Here is a 26,932-nt window from a genome sequence, read left to right as displayed (position 1 = left end):
TTGATTTATTGAAGAGTATATATATTGCTTTCAAAAGGAAAATCCAATACCATATTTAAGGTGAAAAATGTAATGTCAGTGTGTGATATGATTTCATCATATGATTATTTACTTCTTAGAGCATGAGAAAAGGAGTACAGTTATTGACAATTTAATGAAACTTAAATTTCCCTCTACATTTGCTAGAGAATATTTTGCTTTGCTTACATTTTCATTTTTTCCTAATTTTCTTTAGAATAAAACTTAATTGTAGCCTTAATTAATATTTTCTTTTCTAACCCAATTAATGTATTTTTCAGGTTATTATATCCGGGAAAAGTCTAAGCAAGTTATAACGTTGCTGACGAATGAACAGTTGCTGCATAGAGAGAGGAGAGTAGCATGTCGGACTAGACAGCGTACCTCCTACTCTGTGACATTTCCTAAAAGATTACCTGGTACGGGTAACTCACCAACAGCATGTGCTTCTGCTCCTGCACCAGAAATCCCTGCTTCAGAGAAGAAGTGTACGCTTCTTAAGGCGGCAAGGCTACATAATAAAAGTGCGTATAATGGGCATTGGCCTAGAGTGCAATAGGTATCATTTAAGAACAGCTAAAACATATAAAACATTAGGTTTTAGTACTGAAGCATTAATACTGTATTAGTACTACTATTACTGTATTAGACATTATACTGTAGAGAACAATGATGAAAGATACTATTCAGTAGAAAATTTTATGACTATTTTCTGAATGTGTTTATCTGGGATTCAAATAAAATGTTTTTGAGCTTTAAAGGTATGAAACTAGTGACTACCCTATTTGGCATCGTGATTCAGTTTTAAGATGTTAATCATAACTGGAGAGTGAAGAACTGTTTTCTGAGACTAGGGGTCTGGTTGTGTGTGCATTTGCACTATTTGATCCTCCAAATGAAGAAATTGACATTTTAAAAAATGTGCCTCAAAATTCTGAAAGTGCTCTAAAACTCTTCGAGGACAATACCCTGTGTTATATAACCCTTTCCTTTGCCTAAAACTTTAAATCTGGACTACTGAACCTGAAAAAGAAGGCAATTATTTATAATGTTATAATAGAAATCAGCAGGAAAATGCAGTTATCTTTTCTACTGAATTTGCTAAAACGTAAAGGAAAGTCATTTTACTCTAACTTCTCTAGTACAAACCCTGTTATTAAATTGTGTGTAAAGAATGGACAGTTTGAGGAAGCAAAAACATTAATGAAATGTGACTTACGTAGCTGTCCCTTGAAAGGAACTACACTTTGTGCCGTAAGTGAGGGGCATAGTAGGAGTAACGTAGAGTTAAAAGCATTTTCAAAGGCCTGCCTCCCAGCTTTATCATGTAATTCTATTAAGCAACATCTTGAAAGAGAGAGATTCCAAGTGTCAGTTAAATATTGAAATTTAAAAATGTTAATAGTAATACCAACACAAACCCATCCTGCTAAAAATCATTAAAGTACTACTGTAAGTCAGAAGTTCTCAAATGTTCACTCAATTTGTACTTGTGTGGACTGGGGCAGTTGAAAGATAGTAAAAGAGGTGGGCATTGTAATTACAATAGTAAATACCAACCAAATGCTTCTGAAAGTCACGGAACCTCTTTCTTTAGGGTACCCAGTACTTTGAAATAAATCTCGAAAGAGACACATTCTGAAATTTTCTCATAGAAGCCTTAAATTCAAACTGATACTAGAAAAAAGTAACAGAGTAAAATAACCAATTATGACTCATCTAGAGTTTCTTCACCTCTTTTGCTACTTCTCTGTTACCTTTCTTGTTCTTCCTTCCTCCATTTCTTTTCCTATTCTTTTCTTTCATTGTAAACATATTTATTAAATTTATAATTTGAAATTTGGATATCTAGCAGAAATTTGGAGCTATAGCAGTGAGTAAAACAAAGTCCCTTTCATCATGGAGCAAATATTCTAGTGACAGAGATGTATATTAAACACACATAAACAAAATAGATATAAAATATTATGTCAGGTAGTGTCAAGTCCTATAAAGAGAAGAAAAGCAGTGACAGGACAGAGAGTGACAGGGATGCTTTATTTTAGGTCAGGTAGGGAGGAAAGGCCTTTTGGAGGAGGCAGATACTTAAACAGAGACTTGTATGAAGTGAGGGAACAATCCAGGTATATCTGGGGTGTTCCGGCAGAGGGAACAGCAGGTGCAGACGCTCTGAAACGGGAGCAAGCTTGGCTCACTTCACTGTAAGCTTAGGAAATGAGTCCCTAAATTGCTACAGAACTAGCTCAACTCTGAGCCATTATTATGATCCATATAAGAAAATGTAGCTTATTGCTTTATAGTCACTGCTTTTAAAAAACCCAAAATGGTATTTCCCCACTTGATAACAGCTTCTTATTCACTAGGCTGAGCTCTGAATATCTTTTGACTATTTAAAAAAAAATCAATCTACTTGCAAATGAAGAAGTTTTGCTACAATTAATTTTTTTTCATACCACAAACATGTACTGAGTACCTACTTACTATATGCCAGACACTGTTCTAGGCCTGGTAAGCAAACTGGGTGTATTTCTGCTCTCATAGAGGTTATATCTAGTGATGGGCTTTCAGTCTGTTTCAAAAACGGTGTTCAAAAAGAGTTTTGGTGAGTGAGAGCATCGTTGAAGTGCATCTGTAGTAAGATTTAAAGTGAGTAGTGAATGTTTGGATATAAAACTGTAGTAAGTTTGTTAAAAATCTGTTACATTATTTTAAATTTTCATTTATCCATTACTGTGTATAATACACATACATAGTAGACATATAGATGTGCGTGTTTGTGTTCAAAAAAGAGAAATTAGAGTAAGTAAGCTTGGCAGTACTAACCATATCCACGTAGGCATTTGAATCTGAAACTGTATTTTAAAAGAAGAAAGAAAACTGACAGTTTGGTTGGGTGGGGGGAAAATAAGAAAATTTACTAGGTGGGCATTATTAATGGGTTAGAAGAAGTAGCAAATGAAAATTTGGAGGTGGGTAGATCAGTTAAAGTTAGGTGCACCCACAAGTGACAGTATTAGGCCACAAAATTGGTAGTGGTGTAAACATAATAGGAATCTCGCTCTTCTAAAATAATCCAGAACTAGGTATTCTAGGATTGATATGGCTCTCCATGATGTTGGGGCTCTTTCTGTCTTGTTGCTCCACCAAACTCAGCATGTAGCTTCCACTTTAGGTGGAAGGTGGCTGGTTGACTCCAGCCATCACATCTGCCTTCTAGCCAGTAGGAAGGAGGAGGGGTTGAAAATATGAATGCCCTTTCCCTTTAAGGACATTAATGGAAGTTGTCCGTGACATTTTGGCTTACATGCTACTGTTTAGCACTTAGTTACATGGACGCTCCCAGCTTTAAGAGAGGCTGAGAAATGTAGTCTTTATACGAACCAACATGTGCCCAGATGAAAGAAAATCTATTGTTAAGGAAGAAGGAGAGAATAAATGTAGGAGACAACAAATAGTCCCTACCATAGTAGGAAAGAATACAAGAAATGAATTAATCGTGGTAACGTATGGTTGTCAGATTAAAAGGCATAGAGAATATAAATTTTAATATGTAGAAAAATGTGGGCAGATAGTTGAGAGTACTCAGCACAGTTTATAAAGGACATAATGAACAGTATTTGGAAATTTCAATTTGCTATGACTTGCAACTAGGATCCATTGTAGGCCTTGGAGAACAGAAGGGATGTTTAGCTTAGTCACAGAACTTAGCTTTCTTATTACTGAAAACAGCTGTTGGTGGGAGATAATTCTTACTGCTTTGTGTAGACATGAAGGAGATACAAATTTGAGGGAAGCTTTATAAGAGACAGTTATTTCAATCCAGGTATCCAGGACCTGATCTAGGGTTATGGAAATGAGGGACAGGTAATGTTTAAAGACAGAATTTAGAAAGGAAATGGGTAGGTAGATGATGTATTGGAGAAGAAAGGGAGAAATTGAAAATGACTCTAACATTTGAGTTAGAGAAAATGGAGGCAAGTGATGGTATCATACAGGTAAATTTCCATCAGAAGGAATTTAAAGACTCCTCTAAATAATTTAGTTATAATGAAATGTAAAATTGAATGCATTGCTAGAAATCTGATACCCTGGCTTTAGGATCCAGAGCTGAAACAGCTGTGCCTCACTTCTTTGTGGTGAATTAGCAAGGGAAAAAAAGGTACTTTAGAGAAGGTGTTATACACACATCACTACTTCTACTTCTTTTTACCTGTTCCTGGTTGTTTCCCCCATGTTAATTAATTCTGGTAGATAGCTTGGGTAGTTTTTGTTTAAATGATTTTGTTGTTCGAAGGAAGAGATGAGCTGAAGGATAATTGCAGCTTGATTGGTAAGGCAGAAAGCTATATAAAGCACAGTGGTAACTCAGCTTCTCTGAGCTGTAAGCATCAGACTTAGGTCCTTTCCTTAGAGGTAATAATTATGAAAACTATCACCAGAGACATTACTTACAACTAGACCAGCAAAGCATGACCTCTGTGGATCATCCAATCTTCCATAAAGAGCTCTTTACTGGCATTATTCTTTGCAGTGGAACTTTACCTGTATTAGAGAAGGATTACTCTGGCCTATGGTAAATGTAATAACATTCTACATCATGGAAGTATTTCCCTAAAAATGGTATATGATTCCTGTTGGACCAAAAGTTAAACTTCAAAGTAGTTGTCATACTTTTTTAAAAACTTTTTCATTGATTTTAATATCATATTAGTTGGAAAGGATACCTCACAGAGAGCAACATACACAATAAACTCATGGGAGAGGTTCAATAATGATATGAGATAGAAACCTGTATTTCAATTAGTCTCTTTAATATTACTGATTGGAGGACAGGGCTGACCTCTTTTCATATCCGCTTAGCTTTCCCTTATTTTGAACCCCATGATGTGGCTGATCAACAGCTTCTACTGTGGCTAGAAGTGTAGACTCTGCCATTTTCTTGTTCATTGCTGTTGCATTTTGGCATTATTTTCAATCCGGCATCATTTCACTATGTGAATCTCTAAACCACTTGTCCATCGGTGAAGATTATTTCCGCTAAAACTAGATCATATAATCCATAATGTCCTTTAATCAAGCACATGCATATGATCCTCCATCTTAAAACAAAACGTTCTCTTGACCCCATATTCCCCTCCAATTATTACCCCATTTCTCTGTGCCCCTTTTCATCTCAACTCTCAAAAAAAGCCTGCTATGCTCAATTTCTCTTTTTCTGTTCGTTCTTGAACCCAGTCAGGCTTGAGTTCTTACCATCCTACCAAAATAACATGTGTCAAGATCACCATCTTACTGGAGAAGTATCACACAGCTGCTAATCAGTTGTCATACTTTTATAAGGAAAACACCAGTGTTGATATTACTTCCCACAGTGAACTTTGTACTTAGAGACTTGATGTAGAGTCGTACTTGGTTGCCTTATCACATACAGTCTCAATGGCAGGGCTTATGGTACAAATGGTGGTTGCTACTAAAACATTTATGTTGGTGAATGTTCAAGCAGTGATTTTTTTAAAATTTAAAAACAAATGTATAAAAAAGAAAATAATAATAACTTATACCCCTACCCACCCTAAACCAACTGCGGTTAACATCTTAGAATATTTGCTTCTAGTCTGCTTATTTTTCTTCTTTTGTTTTTGTTTCAGAAAAATCCCTCTTGTAAAAAAAATAAATACAGGCCCATTGTAAAGAATTAGTCACTTCCAATCCCATCACTAAGAAATAGCCATAATTAATATCAGATGAACATAAATTCTAGGCATCTTTCTATCCATTCATACATATAGGTATAAAGATGAATAACTAGAAAGAAATTGTTTTTATAAAAATGGAATTGTACTAGATGCTAAGTTTCACTACAAATATTTCAGGTCTACTTCTGGCAATAACACTTACTAGGAGCTCCAAGAAACTCATTTATTGCACAACAATCAAAGACTAGAAATGATACACTGAGACATTTCTGGCCTCACCAGAGGTATGGGAAGTCCCTAAGGATCTCTTCTTCTAAAATTTTTAATTAATTAATTAAGTAAATGAAATAAGAACAGGACACGTGAGCTCAGGTGAAAGTGACTTGGAGCTGGTGCCTGTGGGACACTGCAGGTGACTGCAGAGGTTGAGTTGCTCAAGGGCGGTTATTAGTAGTTAAGAAAATGAATTTTGGGCCTGCCTTTAGCATTGGGAAGGAAAGCATGGGATTACTGTGCTGAACCCAGACCCTCAAGAGGGGGCTGAATTGATTCTGGGTAGTTCTCTCTGCAAGAAGAAAACGTGTTCAATTCACAAGTTAGGTCCATAGGATTCCCACCAATTAAAGTCAGGCAATGAGCTCACAATCTGTTTCACCAAACACAGGAGAAAGTAATTAGCAAAGAACATATCTAGTCCCCCACAGACTGTAGATCTTAGAAAGGTTGAATACATAATGTAGAAGAACTATGTACTAAATATTTAAATGAATAAAGGATGTAATCACAGTGTTGATAATGGGGGAGGCTATGCATGTGTGGAGCAGGAGGTATATGGGAAATGTCTGTACCTCCCTCTCAATTTTGTTCTAAACCTAAAACTGTTCTAAAAAATAAGATCTTGAAAAAAGAAATATACAAAAGCACAACTGTCCAAACCAGACTTGCACTTTTCTAAATTAATCCAATTATTCAAATGTCAGTTATGTCTCTCACAGCCTGGGTTCTTGGGCTGAACTAAACTCTTAAGAATGAAAACTGTTTTCCTTCAAAAAAAAAAAGATAATTAGGAATGAATGTATGAATTTGAAAAATGGGTACTTACAGAAATGAGAAATACCATCGAAATAAAAAACTTAATTTAGTGAACTAGAGGATATATCCAATGTAAATAGAAAATATGAAAGCAATGTTTAGACATAGAGGATACATCTACAGAGGAATGACAATTACCATGCCAGTAAAAGTAAACTCTTCTTCTCCATTACAATGGAGGCCAAAGGACAGTGATACAATATATTCACAGTGCAGAGAGAAAAAAACAGCCTATATTTGTGTACTCAGCAAAACTATCATTCAAGGCTGAGAGTGAAATAGTCATTCTCAGAGAAGTACAAAAACTGAGAGTTTACCACCATGAGACCTATAATTAAAGAATATACTTCAAAGAGAAGGAAAATTATTCCAGAAGAATGGTTGGAGATGTAAGGGGGTGTGATTAACAAATAATCAACATGTATATAAAATAAAATAAACACTTTCTGTGTAAAATAATAATGTCTAACTTTCGAGTTTAAAAAAAAGACAGCTAAAATAGTGGATAACCATGGGAGTGGGTCTACAGAATTATAGTATTCTAAGTTCCTTGTATATTTTGAGAAATGGGTAAGGATATTATTTGATGTTAAACATTTAAAGGTAAATGTGCATGATAAACTTTCAAGGGTAAATGCTAAAAGAAGAGAAGTAGAGTGTGTAAATTCCAAAGTAGCAAGAAAAAAATGGAATGAAAAATATTTTTTAATTTTATAAAGGGTAAGAAGCGTAGATAAAGTGGGGCAAATGGAAATAAAAAAGTAAAATGGTAGAAATTAGTCCAAATATATTAATAATCACAATAAATATCAGTGGGTTAAATTCATCTGTTAAAAGGCAGAGATTATCAAATTGGGGGAAAATAAATCCAGATATATATATATGCTGCAAGCATAAGTTCACATAAAGGTTGAAAGCAAGTGGGTGGAAAAAGATAAACCAGGCATTATACTAAGGAAGCTAGTATAGCTACATTAATATCAGACAAAGTAGAATTTAAAGCCAAGAGCATTATTAACGAGAATGATAAAAGGTTTAATTCCCCAGGAAGACATAACATTTCTAAATGTGAATATAACCAATAAAATAACTTCAAAGTATATAAAGCAAAAATTGGTAGAACTACAGGAAGAAATGGAAACATCTACCATTATAGTAGATGATTTCAAAATCTCTCAATTTTTGATAAGTAAATAAAACATTTTTTAAAGTATGGATTTTATAATTGATTATATGTTATAAAGAAAGTCTTAACATTTCAAAGAATCTGTATCACGAAGAGCACTTTTTCTAGCAAAAATGCAATTTAGTTTGAGTATTAAAAACGTAAATAAAAAATTTCCATATGTTTGAATGTGAAGGTATTCTATTTAGAATCAGGTAGAAGAAAAAGTTCCCATTCTCCTTCTGTTCAGTTTTATACTGGAGGTTCTAGCCATGACAATAAAACAGGTAAGTGAAATTTAAAACATAAGTATTGAAATGGAAGAAATAAATTTATTTGCAGATGAAAAGATTTTCATACAGAAAACTTGAAAAGATCTACAGACATATTAGAAATAATAAGAGAGTTTTAGCAAAATGGCTGGCTGTAAGGTCAAAATAAATTGTTTATTGAAATAATCAAAAATATTAAGTATCAGTTGTCTCCAAATTGCATAAATTTAGTGGAGGGTTTCTCAAGCTTGGTACTATTGACATTTTAAGTCAGATAATTCTTTGATGTGGGGACTGTCCTGTGCAGTGTAGGATGTTCAGCATTACCTCTGGCCTCTACCCACTAGATGCTATTAGCACACATCCCTTCCTTTTGTGAGAACCAGAAGTGTCTGCAGACATTGTCAAATGTCCCCTGGGGGCCAAAATTGCCCCCAGTTGAGAATCACTGATTCAGTGCATTTACAATCAAAGTCCCAAAGGATTCAAAAATTGAATTTGATCAGCTGATTCCAAAAATTTATCTGAAAGGATCAGAAGCTCAAGCATATCCAAAATGTTCCTGAAGAAGAATAAGGTGGAGAGCTTGCCTTTCTAGATAACAAGAATAAAGCAACAGTAATCATGGTAGTGTGGTATTGATGCAGGGATGGGTGCATGGCCAATGGAACAAACTATAGAGCCCTGAAAACAGACCTGGGCAACTATGTTATCTTAGTGTATGACAGAGGTGGCGTTTCACATTGGTGGGGAAAGGATGAACTGCTTAATAAATAATACCAGGGAAATTATTTATCCATATTGAAAAAAATGAAATTAGGTCTCTACCTCATATCATGCACAAGAACAAATCCTGGAGGAATTAAGAACTTAAAAGTGAAAAAATAAAACTTCAAAATGTTAGAAGAAAATATAGGAGAATATCTTTTTCACATTGGGATAGGGAAGAATTTCTTAAACATAACCAAAAATGATCAAACTATTTTAAAAAAAGTATTTATAACTTTGACTGTTGTGGTAGGCAGAATTCTGTGAATAAACCCCAATGACCCTCACCTTTATTTAATGCCTTCCCCTTTGAATGTGAGCATAACCTGTGAAGTATGATGAATTATCACTCCCATGATTATGTTACATTATATGTCAAAAAGGGAGTATCCAGGTGGACTTAATGTAACCACATGAACAGAGTTTTCTCGAGCTGGTGTTAGAAGAAGTCAGAGAGATTCCAAGAGTGAGAAGGATTTGATGCACCCTTACTGGCTTGAAGATGTAGTGATGAGGAATGTAAGTGGTTTCTAGAAGCTGAGAGTGATCCCTGGTTGCCACCCAGCAAGGAAATGGGAACCTCAGTCCTACAACCATGAGAAACTGAATTCTGCCAACCACCTGAATGCTCCTGGAAGTGTTTTCTTCCCCTGAGTCTCCTGATGAAAGTCCAGCTTGGCTGACACATTGATTTTGGCCTTGTGAGACTCAAAGCAGAGAACCCAGTCAAGCCTGCCTGGGCTTCTGACCTACAGAACTGTGACATAATAAATAGGTGGTGTTTTGAGCCACTAAGTTTGTGGTAATTTTTGGCAGCAATAGAAAACTAATAAAACTATGTTAAATTTAAGAATTTTCTCCTCATCAAAAAACACTATATAAAAAAGTGAAAAAGATAGTCACAAACTAGGAGAAAATTTTCTGACACGTATAACTTACAAGGATTAGTTTCCAGAATATATAAAGAATTCCTATAAAACAAGAAGAACAGGGCTTCCCTGGTGGTGCAGTGGTTGAGAATCGGCCTGACGATGCAGGGGACGTGGGTTCGTGCCCCAGTCTGGGAAGATCCCACATGCCGCGGAGCGGCTGGGCCCGTGAGCCATGGCCGCTGAGCCTGTGCTCCGCAACAGGAGAGGCCACAACAGTGAGAGGCCCGCGTACCACAAAAAAAAAACAAAAAAAACAAACAAGAAGAACAGCCCATTTGAAAAATAGGAAGGAGATATGGAAAGCATTTCCTAAAAGAGAGGAGGAAATATGTAAGGCCAGGAAACATATTTTTTTAATGCTTAACGCTGTGATGTTATATAGTACCAACAAACAATTATAAAATGAAATATATGAAAACACACAATTTACAATAATTTCAAAAACCATCTAATGCCATATTGTGAGGAATTTCCTTCTGTTCCTTGTGCTACATTTTCTTCTACATTTGGAATCTTTTTTTTTTTTTTTTTGCATACCATCTCTCGCTCTCTTACTCCTCGTCTCTTTTCTTTTTTTCTACTGGAATGTATTTGTTTAGTTGCCAGGTCATTTCTTTACATCTGCTGATGCTCAGGCAGCTCTGACTAGGCACTGTTTTGAAAGCAATAGAGAATCCTGGTTAAGCACTCAGGTTCTGGAGTCCTACTGCCTGGATTGGAATCCTGATTCAGATTGTGTGGATTGTATGACCTTGGACATCCTACTTAAAACTTCATGCTGCAATTTCATCTTCTGTAAAATGGGGATAATACAGCTCCTATTACAGAGTTCTTGTAAGAAGTAAATGGGTTAATAGAGGTACTGTATAGCACAATAGACTTTGTTGGTTATTTGCTCAGGTGTGATTTCTTGACTCTTGGTACCATATCTGAGACCAGTTTGTTTTCTCCACCAAGTTGCGGTTTGTGGGCTATTTATTTTATCCACTTTTCTGGAGCACGGAGGAATGGGGGCCTTCATTAGGCCATATGCAACCTTGTTTAGAATATGGGACTTCCGAGTCTTTTGTACAAGATCCTGCTCATTCTATCAAGTTGGGAAATGTGCCCCATTCCCATCAGGTGGGGAGAGACCCTCAACTTCAGATCCTTCACCCAATTTAATGTGAAACTATGGCTTTCACTTTCATTTAAGTGTCAGCATCTTTATTTACTAACTCTGTTACACCTATTTTTTTTCTTTAGCTGTTTCCACCTCTTTTCAGTCATAAGGAAGGAAAATAGCATTGTCCATTCAGTTCCCTTTTTTTTCCAGATATGAGAATATTGATGAGAAATCTCAGAATCTTGTCAACTCATCGGTATCACCTTTGGGAGAGAGGGGATGTCCTAGATTTTGTTTCTTTCCTTGGCCACCAGTTATTTATTTTTTTCTTTTAAAATTACCTTTAGGTACATCTGTTTCCATGTCAGATTGCTACTGTAAATTTTTTGGATTAGCTTTTTTTTTTCTTTTTTCATCTTTATTGGAGTATAATCACTTTACAATGTTGTGTTAGTTTCTGCTGTACAACAAAGTGAATCTGTTATATGTATACATATATCCCAATATACCCTCCCTCCCACCCTCCCTATCCCACTGAGGGTAGTTGTGCACGAAGGCTCTTAAAAAAGAGGGCAAAATCCCTTGATAAAGCAGTTTTGATGGTTTCTAATATATTTTTTTAATAGATCTTTATTGGAGTATAATTGCTTCACAATACTGTGTTAGTTTCTGTTGCACAACAAAGCACATCAGCCATATGCATACACATGTCCCTATGTCCCCTCCCTCTTGAGCCTCCCTCTCATCCTCCCTATCCCACCCCTCTAGGTCGTCACAAAGCACCCAGCTGATCTCTCTGTGCTATGCAGCTGATTCCCCCAACTCTATTTTTCTTTCTCAGCATTGCTTTGGCTATTCAGAGTCTTTTGTGTTTCCATACGAATTGTAAAATTTTTTGTTCTAATTCTGTGAAGAATGCCGTTGGTAGCTTGATAGGGATTGCATTGAATCTGTAAATTGCTTTGGGTAGTATATTCATTTTCACAATATTAATTCTTCCAGCCCAAGAACATGATATATTTCTCCATCTGTTTATGTCATTTTTGATTTCTTTCATCAGTGTTTTATAGTTTTCTGAGTACAAATCTTTTGCCTTCTTAGGCAGGTTTATTCCTAGGTATTTTATTCTTTTTGTTGCAGTGGTAAATGGGAGTGTTTCCTTAATTTCTCTTTCTGATTTTTTGTTGTTGGTGTATAGGAATGCCAGAGATTTCTGTGCATTAATTTTGTATCCTGCCACCTTACCAAATTCATTGATTAGTTCTAGTAGTTTTCTGGTGGCATCTTTAGGATTTTCTATGTATAGTGTCATGTCATTGGCAAACAGTGACAGTTTTACTTCTTTTCCAATTGGTATTCCTTTTATTTCTTTTTCTTCTCTGATTGCTGTGGCTAGGACTTCCAAACTGTGTTGAATAAGAGTGGCAAGAGTGGACATCCTTGTATTGTTTCTGATCTTAGTGGAAATGCTTTCAGTTTTTCACCATTGAGTATGATGCTTGCTGTGGGTTTGTCATATATGGCCTTTATTATGTTGAGGTAGGTTCCCTCTATGCCCATTTTCTGGAGAGTTTTTATCATAAATGGGTGTTGAATTTTGTCAAAAGCTTTTTCTGCATCTATTGAGATGATCATATGGTTTTTATTCCTTAATATGTTAATGTGGTGTATCACATTGATTAATTTGCATATATTGAAGAATCCTTGCACCCCTGGGATAAATCCCAGTTGATCATGGTGTATGATCCTTTTAATGTGCTGTTGGATTCTGTTTGCTAGTATTTTGTTCAGGATTTTTGCATCTATGTTCATCAGTAATATTGGCCTATAGTTTTCTTTTTTTGTGATATCTTTTTCTGGTTTTGGTATCAGGGTGATGGTGGCTTCATAGAATGAATTTGGGAGTGTTTCTCCCTCTGCAATTTTATGGAAGAGTTTGAGAAGGATCAGTGTTAGCTCTTCTCTAAATGTTTGATAGAATTTGCCTGTGAAGCCATCTGGTCTGGGACTTTAGTTTGTTGGAAGATTTTTAATTACGGTTTCAATTTCATTACTTGTGATAGGTCTGTTTATATTTTCTAATTCTTCCTGGTTCAGTTTTGGAAAATTGTACCTTTCCAATAATTTGTCCATTTCTTCGTGGTTGTCCGTTTTATTGGCATATAGTTGTTTGTAGTAGTCTGTTATAATCCTTTGTATTTCTGCAGTGTCAGTTGTGGTTTCTCCTTTTTCATTTCTAATTTTATTGATTTGTGTCCTCTCCCTTTTTTTCTTGATGAGTCTGGCTAAGCTAAGGGTTTATCAATTTTGTTTATCTTCTCAAAGAACCAGCTTTTAGTTTTATTGATCTTTGCTATTGTTTTCTTCGTTTCTATTTCATTTATTTCTGCTCTGATCTTTATGATTTCTTTCCTTCTACTGACTTAGGGTTTTCTTTGTTCTTCTTTCTCTAGTTGCTTTAAGTGTAGGGTTAGATTGTTTATTTGAGATTTTTCTTGTTTCTTGAGGTGAGATTGAATTGCTATAAACTCACTTCTTAGAACTGCTTTTGCTGCACCCCATAGGTTTTGGGCCGTCGTGTTTTCGTTGTCATGTGTTTCTAGGTATTTATAAATTTCTTCTTTGATTTCTTCAGTGATCTCTTGGTTATTTAGTAGCACACTGTTTAGCCTCCATGTATTTGTGTTTTTTACAGTTTTTTTCCTGTAACCGATTTCCAATCTCATAGCTGTGGTCAGAAAAGATGCTTGATACGATTTCAATTTTCTTAAATTTTCTGAGGCTTGATTCGTGACCCAAGATGTGATCTATCCTGGGGAATGTTCTGTGTGCACTTGAGAAGAAAGTGTATTCTGCCAGTTTTGGGTGGAATGTTCTGTAAATATCAATTAAATCTATCTGGTCTATTGTGTCATTTAAAGCTTGTGTTTCCTTATTTATTTTCTGTTTGGATGACCTGTCCATTTGTGTAAGTGGGGTGTTAAAGTCCCCTACTATTATTGTATTACTGTCAATTTCTCCTTTCATGGTTGTTAGCATTTGCCTTATGTATTGAGGTGCTCCTATATTGGTACATAAACATTTATAATTGTTATATCTTCTTCTTGGATTGATCATTTGATCATTATGTAGTGTCCCTCCTTAACTTTTGTAACATTCTTTATTTTAAAGTCTATTTTATCTGATACGAGTATTGCTACTCCAGCTTTCTTTTGATTTCCATTTGCATGCAATATCTTTTTCCATCCCTTCACTTTCAGTCTGTATGTGTCCCTAGGTCTGAAGTGGGTGTCTTGTAGACAGCATATATATAGGTCTTGTTTTTGTATCCATTCAGTCAGTCTGTGTCTTTTGGTAGAGGCATTTAATCCATTTACATTCAAGTTTATTATCGATATCTATGTTCCTATTACCATTTTCTTAATTGTTTTGGGTTTGTTTTTGTGGGTCTTTTTCTCTTTTGTTTCCTGCCTAGAGAGTTTTCTTTAACATTTGTTGTAAAGCTGGTTTGGTGGTGCTGAATTCTCTTAGCTTCTGCTTGTCTCAAAAGCTTTTGACTTCTCCATCGTATCTGAATGAGATCCTTGCTAGGTAGAGTAATCTTGGTTGTAAGTTTTTCTCTTTCATCACTTTAAGTATATCCTGCCACTCCCTTCTGGCCTGTAGAGTTTCCACTGAAAAATCAGCTGATAACCTTATGGGGACTACTTTATATGTTATTTTTGGTTTTTCCCTTGATGCTTTTAATATTTTTTCTTTGAATTTAATTTTTGTTAGTTTGATTAACATGTGTCTTGGTGTGTTTTTTCTAGGGTTTATCCTGTATGGGACTCTCTGTGCTTCCTGGACTTGGGTGACTATTTCCTTTCCCATGTTAGGGAAGTTTTTGACTATGATCTCTTCAAATATTTTCTCAGACCCTTTCTTTTCCTCTTCTTCTTCTGGGACCCCTATAATTCGAATGTTGATGCATTTAGTGTTGTCCCAGAGGTCTCTGGGATTGTCTTCAATTCTCTTCATTCTTTTTTCTTTATTCTGCTCCTTGGCAGTTATTTCCACCATTTTGTCTTCCAGCTCACTTATTTGTTCTTCTGCCTCCGTTATTCTATTATTGATTCCTTCTAGTGTATTTTTCATTTCAGTTATTGTGTTGTTCATCTCTGTTTGTTCTTTAGTTCTTCTAGATCTTTGTTAAACATTTCTTGTATTTTCTCAATCCGTGCCTCCATTCTATTTCCGAGATTCTGGATCATCTTTACTATCATTACTCTGAATTCTTTTTCAGGTAGATTGCCTATTTCCTCTTCATTTATTTGGTCTTATAGGTTTTTACCTTGCTCCTTCATCTGTGACATATTTTTTTGCTGTCTTTTTTTTTTTTTTTTTTTTATGAATGGGATTGTGTTCCTGTCTTACTGGTTGTTTGGCTCGAGGCTTCTAACACTGGAGTTTGTACGCTATTGGGTAGAGCTGGCTCTTGGTGCTGAGATGAGGAACTTCGTGAGACCTCACTCCAATGAATATTCCCTGGGGTCTGAGGTTCTCTGTTAGTCCAGTGGTTCAGATTCAGAGCTCCCACTGCAACAGCTTTGGCCCAACCCCCAGCTCATGAACCAAGATCCCACAAGCCATGTGGGGCGGCAAAAAAAAAAAAAAAAAACAATAACAAAGTAAAAAAATTAGACTAGGAAACTACCAGATATGTTAGAAAGAATATAAAAATAAAAATATAGATGAATCAACAACTGGAACGTACATCAGTACCACAATAGTAAAAAAGAGGAGGAGGGAAAAGAAAAAAAAGGGGGGGAGGCCTTGACTGTGGAGGGCGGGGCCTAAGCAAGGGCGAGATTTGCATGGTGGCTGGGGCCTATGCTTAGGACCCACAGGGCTGGAAAAGGCCCTGAGGGGTGTGGGAGGTGGGGCTTAGGCTCAAGGAACAGAAGGGGCTGAGGCGTGCCCCTCACCCCTGGTCTCAGAGGGCAGGGGACCTCACCTGGGAGCCCAGCAGGCTTCCTGGACTCGAGTGGGCAGGGCAATCACCCTCCACTTCTCTCCCGTTCCTCCTGGAGGGCCCTCCCGCCTGCCTCTCCTGATCTCCCCAGCCTCAGGGGTGCCGACCCTGTCTGGCCTCCACTTCTCCTCCCCCCTGAGTCCCCCCCATGTCCTGCCGGTTCACTCTGGGGTTCCTCCCGTCTCCTTGGGCGTCAGAGTTCCCCACCAGCGGCTGGCAGTCGCCCCAGTTGTGGGGAGATGCTAACTCTGCATCTTCCCACACTGCCATCTTGACTCTGCCTCTGGATTAGTTTTGACTTTTAAGAAAAACATCTCATTAAGTATTCAATATTTTGTGATGGAAACTCTGTATTGCAGCTTCACTCTGTTACCTTAACTCAGGAGTCAGCTACTGAATATTTAGACTTGCTTTTGTAGGGACTGTTCATTTCTTCTTGTCCCTGTAGCTGAGTATATAATACAGTTGTGGGTTTTCCTGTTTACCATTATTATTGAGTAAGAACTACTGGCAGTGTCTCAAATCTTGTATGCTATTGTTAGCAAAATGCTGAAATAAAATTGCCTCAACTCCCTTTTTAAGATCTCCTGAAACATACAAAACGGCAGCCATAGAGAGTTTGGAGTGCTGAGGTCCTGCGAGACTAAGGCTTTCTTGCTCCTGGGCATCGTGGCCTGAGTCCCTCCTGACCCTATGTTGCTTCTTTGAGGATCCTGCAAGCAGAGCCTGGCTCTGGGGTGAGGCGCAGGGCGTGGTGGCCCTGGACGCAGCTGCAGCTGCTCAGCCACAGGCGTTCGGGTGCTCCCTGCGCACACACCGGCCTCCACAGCTGCGGCCCCTCCCTCTGCCCAGAGCCTCAGGGCATAAGGGGGTGATGAATGGCAGCAGAACCGGGGCTCCGATCCAGAGGAGGAAAGTGGCGCCGTCTGAGCTCAGGCCTGGGGGAGTGTGCCTTTCCCCTACTGCTTTCTCTCCGTGTACAACTCAGATTTTCACAACTGAAGACCTGATTTCTACACGTACTCATCCACCCTTCATTTTTCCCAGAATAATATGACTCAAGAAAGAGGTTATACTTTCAAAGGAACTTTTAATTACCGTTATTAGGAAGTTTGTCATTAGGCCAGTGTCCATGGGGAGATTTTTAGCTCATGGAATGTGTTTTCCGGCAAAGATCCAGTTAGAAAATAAAATGCTACTTGGCAAAAACAAAAACAAACAAACAAACAAACAAAAAGATCTCCTGAAACAAAAGTTTGTCCTTTCTCATTATTCATTAGCTACCTATTTCCAATTTAATTTTAAAAATCTACTTAAACATCTCTGCTTTCTTATTCTTTATCCTTTCTCTGTTTTCATTTTTTAAAAAAAACATGCTTTTCTCCACTAATTTCAAAATTCACCTTTCAAAAAAGATTTATCAGACTCGCATCCTGTCTCCTGTGCCTCTGAAGTATTTGTCATGAGTAAATAGGAGCAGAGTAATAACGCGGAATAATGGAGGGGCCGTGTGTAGTGGATGCTGTGGCGTTTCCCACGTTCCCACTTCAAGATCAAGGCACTTATTCCCTCGGCAGCTGGGAGACTTGGTGCCCGAGGGGTCTCAGCTGAGTTCTTCTCTTCAAATTCCCAACAGCTGAAGAAAGCCTCTTTACCTAAGATCATGCCCTGTCCCTGAGAGAACCTACTTTCAATGACTTATGGAAGTGGGCCGTCCCCTTTGCTTCAAGGCAGGACCACGGGGAAGAGCCATTCCAGCCCCAGAGCTCCTAGTAGGACTGGCTGAGGCCTCTGCTGCAAACGCATCCCAGTTGAATTTCTCCCTTGGCCCAGTCCTGCCTCCCTCCCTACTCCCAGATGTGGTTTCTGAGAGTACTCCCTAATGAATCCCCTCGTACAAATCTGGGTCTCGGAGTCTGTTTCCTGGGGAATCCAACCTACAACAATGGCTTTGCCTCAAGATTTATGATACAGGACAAAGATACGTACATAAATGAGGAGAGAATTATAAAGCAAATGGGACAAAATGTTAACAATTGGTGGATCTGGATGAGAATTCTTTGTGCTATTCTTGCATCTTTTCTGTAAGTTTGCTCCAAGATAATGAAATTGTTAAGGTTCTAAACTCATGATTCTGCAAAAGTTAAATATAAACTTAATCACTATGAGGCTTTGAAATCTTATCAGTTCTTCATTAGCCCATGAATGTTTTCTATGATAGATATACTTGTTCATTTTTAAAAGTTAATTTTGTTAGGTAAATGACTTAGTTTACTTCAATTACACCTAAAAGGACACTGTCAATACATAGCAACAATGTCTAGTAGATGCTAAATAATACATAGAACAGTTTGGGTATTTATGGAGGGTTTCAACTCCAAAATGTGCTGTCACATTGTTAATGTCTGATAGTTTGAACGTCAGTTTGGTATCTCATCTGAGAAATATCAGAGGGTTCACCAGTTCTGCTTTGTGGTATTATCTAGTGATACAGGCTCAATGAGATCTATAGCTTCTCTCCAGATAGCTTCTGCCAAGTACCTACAGCCGTGGTATCTAAGCACTCATCTTCGAATGACTCAATAGCATCGTTTCCTGCAGCATCTTCGCTTTTTCCTTTGAGGTTTCTCATTCACATACTAGTACTCCTTGACTGTGACTTCACAGTCTTGATTGATAAGTAGCTTGTGATATACAGGGTACTTCCTTTCCACTAAGGAACTAAATGTGTGAAGTGTGTTCTCCCCCTCCACTTGCTTGTGAAAACCCAGAAAGCAATGTTGTGTAATCACCTAATTTAATTAAGCACACCTCACTTCCAGTGTTGTGCTGATGCTAAAATAAATTTCTAAATGAATTTCTGTACACTCAGTATATTCTAACTGCCTTCCTTCTTGCTCCATAAGATAATTTATTATAGGCTTAAAACATTTTAGCTATTCTAGGCTAAAATGCATCTCCAAATATGCAAGATATTTTTTTCTTTCACAATCCTTACTATTCTTCAGTTTTCCTCACACTTTACTTCACAATTGACTTCCTGAAATTTTTATTAATCTACTTCTGTGATGTCTAAAACTTAAGTCCATATCGTTTCAAGGATAATTTGTTGCTGAATGCTCAAAGAGTGATAATAAAGATAGTTCCTCATTAAATCACTTGAAAGTACATAGATGATCTAAGCCTCAAACTACTGCTGTTTGCCGGTATTACTTATAAAATCTCCAAATCCAAAATAAGCTCACTTTAATTATTCATTTTCATGTGAAGTTACAAGAAAATGAAAAGTTAGAGCCATAAATGCAAAGTTCTTATTCTTCAGCATCTTTGTCTTATATCATACTTGCTCCTTTTGCCTATGTAGCTCCTTCTGCTTGGAATGGTTTCTCCCTCTGTATTTATCAGGATCCTAGCCATCCTTCAAAGCCTTCTTCACATTTTACTTCCTGTTTGAGGCTCTTTCTGATTACTCTGGTACACATTGACTTTTTTTCCTCCTTAGAATTTCTATTCCTAAAGTTAGTTATTTTAAGAAAGTTTGACCTGTAATTGTTCTCTTCTAATTTTTTCCCATAAGTCTCTGTATGTTAGACTTATCTCAGTAGTCAGGCTATAAACTTTCTGAAGGCAAGGACCAGGCTATTTTTCTTGTATAATTCCTAAAATGATTTTGAAAAGTTACATGCCTCCTAATATGTTTTTAACTGACGTGTGAAATTTTGTCTTAAGTATAGTAAATGCAAAGGATATAATTCAAAATATTGACGTTAAAGACAAAAGAAAAGAAGCAAAACTTTCATGAGTCTTTTAAGAGCATCTAAAGGAATATAAATACTATTGTGATTCATATCTGTAGTCATTCATTTGAAACAATACATGGTCTTCTTTAATTATTGGACATTGTACATCATTCCCTTTTCTCCTTGAAGTCATATATCTATTCCACATCCCTCACAGAATTTTATCCTGATAGAAAGTATGTTTATGCTTGAAAGTTGTCTCTACATAAAATATGTATATAAATTGAAATTATTTCTCTAAATTGTCTGTGACAAGAGGCTTTAAGTGGCAAAGTAGTTCTTCTAGATTGACTTACTGTTACAATTATTTTTAGTACAAAGTCGATCAAAACCACATAAATGGGGGCTTCCCTTGTGGCACAGTGGTTAAGAATCTGCCTGCCAATGCAGGGGATATGGGTTTGAGCCCTGGTCCGGGAAGATCCCACGTGCCACGGAGCAACTAAGCCCGTGCGCCACAACTACTGAGCCTGTGCTCTAGAGCCCGTGTGCCACAACTACGGAGCCCACGTGCCACAGCTATTGAAGCCTGCTCGCCTAGAGCCCGTGCTCCGCAACAAGAGAAGCCACCGCAATGAGATGCCCGTGCACCGCAACGAAGAGTAGCCCCCGCTTGATGCAACTAAAGAAAGCCCGTGCGCAGCAACGAAGACCCAATGCAGCCAAAAATAAATAAATAAATAAAATTTTAAAAAAAGAAACAACCACATAAATGTGGTTAAGTACTTATTAAACATAAAGAATAAAATTTTATTGGAAAGACATATTATTTATGAGCTACATGGAACTGTTCATTTACCCATATATGAATATTACTTATTCCTTGAAATAAACAGGGTTTAGCATAAATTCTGTTTCTGTTTTACATTTTTAGAGATGTAAATGCTGAGAAGATTTGTTCACCTGAAATTGGGTGGGGAATAGAAGGTGTTTTATTATAGCAATGTCAATTAATTTTATGAATTCTTTCCAAATAATATGCCAAAAATTATATAGTGATTTATTATAAAAATGTTTTTCATCTCTTGTCAACTGTTAACTTGATTAGATCTTTCTTTAATGTTGTTGAAAGCAAAGGATTGGAAACACCCCACTTAGAAAAAGACTTGTTAAACAGTCATTGGGAGCAATTTATGTTCTCAATTTCTGGAAATAATACCAAAAACCTTTTGCTAAAATTTATCAAATGACTATTAATTATTCTGGTTACATTTTAATTTAACCCAATATACTCAGAATGTGTGGGAAAAATAAAAACACTAATTGCAGTGTACCCGTCAATACAAAATTTTTTGAGAAAGTGATTTTATTGTGTCATATGCTTTAAATGAATTTTCATCAAGTCTTCAGAACTGCAGATTTGTTTCATTCAATTATTGGACAATATTTACCATATTTACCTAGCTGTCAAAGTCGGCCCTCATTGTGAAAACAACCAGTAGAATCAGATTTAAAGTTTCTTTCAGAAAACATCTAACATTATTTAAATAAACATGTAACCAGACATCACTCTGGTTGTATTCACACTCCTTAGTTTTCTTAAGATAAATAGCTAAGGCATGAAGACTTGCCCTAAGTATGTTGCGTTGGTGAAATAAGGTGCCCCTGCCTCTGATGCTTTCTGTGCTCTTCTGTTATGGGACTCTTACTCAGGAACGATGCATTCTTCGACAGTACTGAGGAATGGAAAGCACAAGGACATTAGATGAAACTTATCAACTGTCCTGCTCCTCCACACTGTGATATATCTGAGTACCACACATCCTGGTGTGGATCAAAAGAACTGTTGCTTGTGCCATGCTTTGCGATTAAAAGAAATATGTATAAGACAGGACAAACTTTGAAGCTCTACTTTGGGTTTTTCATGCCTTGATTAAAGGAAGCTTCCCTATACCAGTCGTTTTTACTATTGTTTGGTGCCTTAGAGACAATTATGCTTGTATCTTAAGGGAAGATGCACCATAATAATATGGGTAAAGAAAATGTCTTTCTTTGTAAAGTCGGAGAAAATTGATTATGAAAGGGAAAGGGGAAAGAACCAGCCAGATGCTTCTACACAGTTGCATTCTCAGGCAGATCAGTTTTTGGTAAGAATATATACAGAACTCGTGCATCTGGAAATTGAGTCCTTTAAAGCTATCTATGTCCATAAAGCTATCTATGTACTTAGACTTGGGAAGTCTTCAGGTACCCCCAGAGGTGTGCATATACCAGTTTGAAGATAGATTTCTTATGCTTTTTGTGGTCCCCAATAATATGCTGAAATATAGTTGCTGCTAATACTTTTGTTTACATAGTAATTAACATAGGAAGGAAAGTGATACTAAGACTACAAAAACATTAAATTCAGCAAATATATATAAACAGATACATCAGCTTATCTTCATTGGCATTTCTTTTTTGTTTAAATTTTTAAATTTTGTTTCAATTTTCTTTTTATAAAATAATCTATACATTTCTGACTAATTTTGCCTAGAACACATGAAATTCACACTGCAGGAATAAAGTTCTTTTAAATATTATTAGAATAATTATAATTGTCATTCCTGCTTTGCTAAAATTTCATTTGAGTAATTTGCATTTTCAAACTCTGTTTTCTACACTATATTATACTTTATTTTAAAAAATGTTTCAAATAATAAAACTTAAAATTGAATCATTGATGGGAGAAAGGGCTAGAATTGAATTTGTATTTTTAAAATCTGTCCGAACTTGTCAATTATGATAAAGGGATATATTAAATGATTAATATTCATAGGTAACCATTGGCACATGATGTATATTTTGTAGACAAAATGGATCTTCAGAAGTGATTAACTTAAAAATTGTGAGCTGATGTGAAAACATTACTATTTCCTGTCAAAGTAAAATCTTAGCTTTATGTTGTTGACAGAAAACACTTCCAAGGCAGGATTGAAACAAGAGCAGTGTCAAGACATTCAGTTGCCTAGCAGAAGTGTGTCATCCCAGGAAATACTACCCCTCAAGATTAATGCTTGGAAATCAGCAGAGGTAAGTCATTATAGTAGTTTCCTATGGCTGCTCTAACAAATTACCACAGACTTAGTGCCTTAAATCAACACAAATGTAGTATTTTAGAGTTCTATGTGTTAGAAGTCTGACCCAGGTCTCACTGTCCCGGAATCAAGGTGTCTGCAAGGCTGTATTCCTTTCTGGAGGCCCTATGGGAGAATTTGTTTTCTTGCTTTTTCCAGCTTCATGTGTTCTAAAAGAAACTGTGCTTGTCTTTTAACTTTGTTTTTGATGTCTTCTGTTACACAGAATTTTAAATAAGAATAAGGTTAAATTAAAGTTTTCCTTTATAGTTCATGCTTTTTAAAATCTTATTTAAGCAATTCTTTTTTTTAATCCTAATATAATAAAGGTGTCTTATTTTTTCTTCCCATGTTCAGATTTTATGCCCTCTGGAATTTTGCTGTATAGTGTAATATAGGGGTCTTATTTATCCCCCGTGGATAAGCAATATTTAACGTTTTGAACAGTCCATCTTACTCTACGCATTTAAAAAAGGTTTTTATTGCGAAATAATTATAGACTTATAGGATGTTGCAGAAACAGTACAGAGTCCCATGTACCCTTCACCCAGCTTTCCCCTGTGTTGACTTCTATATAGCTATAGTAGTACAATATCAAAATCAGGAAATAAACATTGGCATGTTATGCTAACTAGACTACAGACCTTACTCAGTTTTCAAATTTTCAATTCAGTATCCATTTTTTTAACCTGCATTGTGTGTGTATGTGTTCTATGTAATTCATCCTAAGTATAGATTCCTATAACCAGCACCAAAATCAAGATACAGAACTGTTCTATCACCGCAAAAGAAGTTCCTCATGCTATTCACCCCATCCCACTCCTCCCAACCCCGTATAGGGGCAACCACTAATCTTTTCTCCATCTCTGTTGTTTTGTTATTTCTAGAATGTTGTGTAAATGGACACAGACTATACGTAACTTTTTGAGATAGATTTTATTTTTCACTCAGCGTAATGCTCTTGAGATCCACTCAGGTTGTTGCAGGAATCAATAATTCATGCCTTTTTATTGTTAAGTAGCATCCCATAGTATAGATGTACCAGAGTTTATTCAACCATTCACCCACTGAAGGATAGTTGAGTGTTTCCAGTTTGGGGCTGTTTATGAATAAAGCTGCTGTGAACATCTGTGTACAGGTTTTTGTATGTGAAGTTTTCATATATCTGGGATAACTGTCCAAGAGTGCGCTTGCTGGATTGCATGGTAAGTGCATACTAAGTTTTTTAAGAAACTGTCAGACGGTTTTCCAGTGTGGCTGTACCGTCTTACATCCACCAGCAGTGTATGAGAGATCCAGTTTCTCTGCATCCTCACCCACTTTTGGTATTGCCACTATTTTAATTTTAGTTATTCTACTAGGTTTCTGGTGAGATCTCATTGTGGTTTTAATTGGTGTTTCCCAAATGGCTAATGATATTGAACATCTTTTTATGTGCTTATTTGTGCCATCATAACTTCTCTTTGGTTAAATATATATATTCATATTTTTTGCCCATTTTCTAACTAGGTTGTTTTTTACCATTGAGTTTTGAGAATTCGTCATTTATTCTGGATTCAAGTCCTTTGTCAGAGAGGTGACCTGCATATATTTTCTTCCAGTCTGTGGCTTGTCTTTTCTTTTTAACAGTATCTTAACAGAGCAACAGTTTCAAATTTTGGTGAAGTCCAATTTATCAATTTTGTGAATCGTGCTTTTGGTGTCATATCTAAGAACTCTTTGTCTAACCCAAGGTTGTGTAGATTTTCTCCTAAAAGCTTTATAGTTTCATGCTTTCCATTTAGGTCTGTGATCTATTTTTTTTTTTTTTTTTTGCGGTACGTGGGCCTCTCACTGCCGTGGCCTCTCCCGTTGCAGAGAACAGGCTCCGGACGCGCAGGCTCAGCGGCCATGGCTCACGGGCCCAGCTGCTCCGCGGCACGCGGGATCCTCCCGAACCGGGGCACGAACCCATGTCCCCTGCATCGGCAGGCGGACTCTCAACCACTGCGCCACCAGGGAAGCCCTGTGATCTATTTTGATTTAACTTTTGTATAAGGTGTGAAGTACAGGTTGAGGTTTTAAAAAAAAAAAAAAAATTTCTTTTCCCTACAGATATCCAATTGTTTCAACACCATTGTTGAAAAGACTTAAATTTTACTCTAATATGTTTAAGTGTGATTTTCCTTCTCTTTCTTCTTTGTCACCCAATGAGACTTTCCAGTGGAAGGTCTTTCATCTTTATTTAATTCTGAGACAGTTATCTCTGGTTCAAATATTTCTTACTTTATTTTCATTTTCTCTCTTTCTTATATGGGCTCTTCTTATCTGGATATTAGTAATTCCCTTTCTATCTTCATATCTCTTAACTTTTCTTTATAGTTCCTATTTATTGTTTTCTTTTTTCTTCCTCTAGAGTTTCTCAATCTGATCTTCCAGTTTAATAATTTGTTCTCAGCTATGTTCATTCCACTGTTTATCCCATCTGTGTTCTCTATTTCAACATTCTGTTTTTTACATTTGATATTTAATATTTCTATTTCATTCTTTTTATTGTGTTTTTTCCTGTTTCATATTGCTTATCCCTTTCCTTATTTATTTTAGTATGTGTATTAAGTTTATTTTAAATTCTTGGTCCATCTTTTCTAATATCTGTGCTTCTGAAAAAACCTGTAATTCGGTTTTTTTTTTTAATAGTTTTGATCCCCAAATGACTGGTTACCCCTCCGGGTTATGGCTGCTCTGTCTAGGATTGCTAGAGGTTGCACCTTAGTCTGTGTCAGCCCTATCAGCTTAAGTGGAACGTAGGGGAAGTGGACTCTACGGTGGAGAGCACCTCTCTCCCCTCCCCGTTCCCTCCAAGAATACCAGAGTTAATCATTCCTCACTCTGAGGATCAATGCCTCAAATTAGATCTTTATCCTTAGCACCCCAAGAAGAAGCAGATTTAGAGGGAGACACTCCTTAAATTGTAAACCACCTGCCCTGGGGGATTGGAAAAGGAAGTGTGAAGAAGCATCTTCTCAAGCCTACCTAGTCAGTCCCCACTGAGTGTTCTTACCTCCTCAGGGCTTCTGCACTCACCAGAAGCACTCCCTCCCGAGTTTAGCTCTCTGACTCACAGCAGGTGCGCAGGCAGGTTCCAAGGCATTGAGTGGGCAGTAATTCCACCAACTCCTTCCTTATTTTGTTCAACCATTGCACAGGCCACCTTCTGCCCCAGGCTAAAGCCAACTAGACACCCTCACACCCCTCACACACAAACATACCAGTTCAGAATAGCCACGCCATCTCTCCTGCGGCCCCTCACGGTTTTCTTCTCATTTTAAAAAAATTTTTTTATTGGGGTATAGTTGATTTACAATGTTGTATTAGTTTCCGGTATACAGCAAAGTGAATCTGTTATACATATACATGTATCCAACTCTCTTTTAGATTCTTTTCCCATATAGACCATTACAGAGTATTGAGTAGAGCTCCCTGTGCTATACAGTAGGTCCTTATTCATTATCTATTTTATATATAGTAGTGTGTGTGTGTGTCAATCCCAGTCTTCCAATTTACTCTTCCCCCCTTCCCCCCCAGTTAACCATAAGTTTATTTTCTACATCTGTAACTCTGTTTCTGTTTTGTAGATAAGTTCATTTGTAGCCTTTTTGTTTAGATTCCACATATAAGCGATATCATATGATATTTGCCTTCCTCTGTCTGACTTCACTCAGTATGACAATCTTTAGGTCCATCCATGTTGCTGCAAATGGCATTACTTTGTTCTTTTTTATGGCTGAGTAATATTCCATTGTACTGTATATATGTACGACATCTTCTTTATCCATTCCTCTGTTGATGGACATTTAGGTTGCTTCCATGTCCTGGCTATTGTACATAGTGCTGCAATGAACATTGGGGTACATGTATCTTTTCAAATTATGGTTTTCTCTGGATAAATGCCCAGGAGTGGGATTTCAGGGTCATATGGTTTTAGTTTTAGTTTTTTAAGGAAACTCCATACTGTTCTCCCTGGTGACTGTGTCA

The 26,932-nt window shown here is 36.9% G+C and overlaps 1 protein-coding gene across 1 annotated transcript in view; it reads left to right on the top strand.

Moving 5' to 3' along the window:
• Nucleotides 1–26,932, top strand: part of ENTHD1 (ENTH domain containing 1) — a gene marked incomplete at its 5' end in the record, with an annotated part of 98,170 nt that overhangs the window by 16,352 nt on the left and 54,886 nt on the right. The window contains 2 exons of the mRNA XM_082665074.1: nt 300–443; nt 22,756–22,874. Coding sequence (XP_082521200.1) covers nt 300–443; nt 22,756–22,874 — 263 coding nt within the window. The remainder of the gene's footprint in view (nt 1–299; nt 444–22,755; nt 22,875–26,932) is intronic.

This window comes from Grampus griseus, assembly GCF_964374135.1.
Source record: "Grampus griseus genome assembly, chromosome: 11".
Classification (NCBI taxonomy): Eukaryota; Metazoa; Chordata; class Mammalia; order Artiodactyla; family Delphinidae; genus Grampus; species Grampus griseus.
Note: the sequence above shows the minus strand (reverse complement) of the source record. Positions and strands in the feature narration are given on the sequence as shown.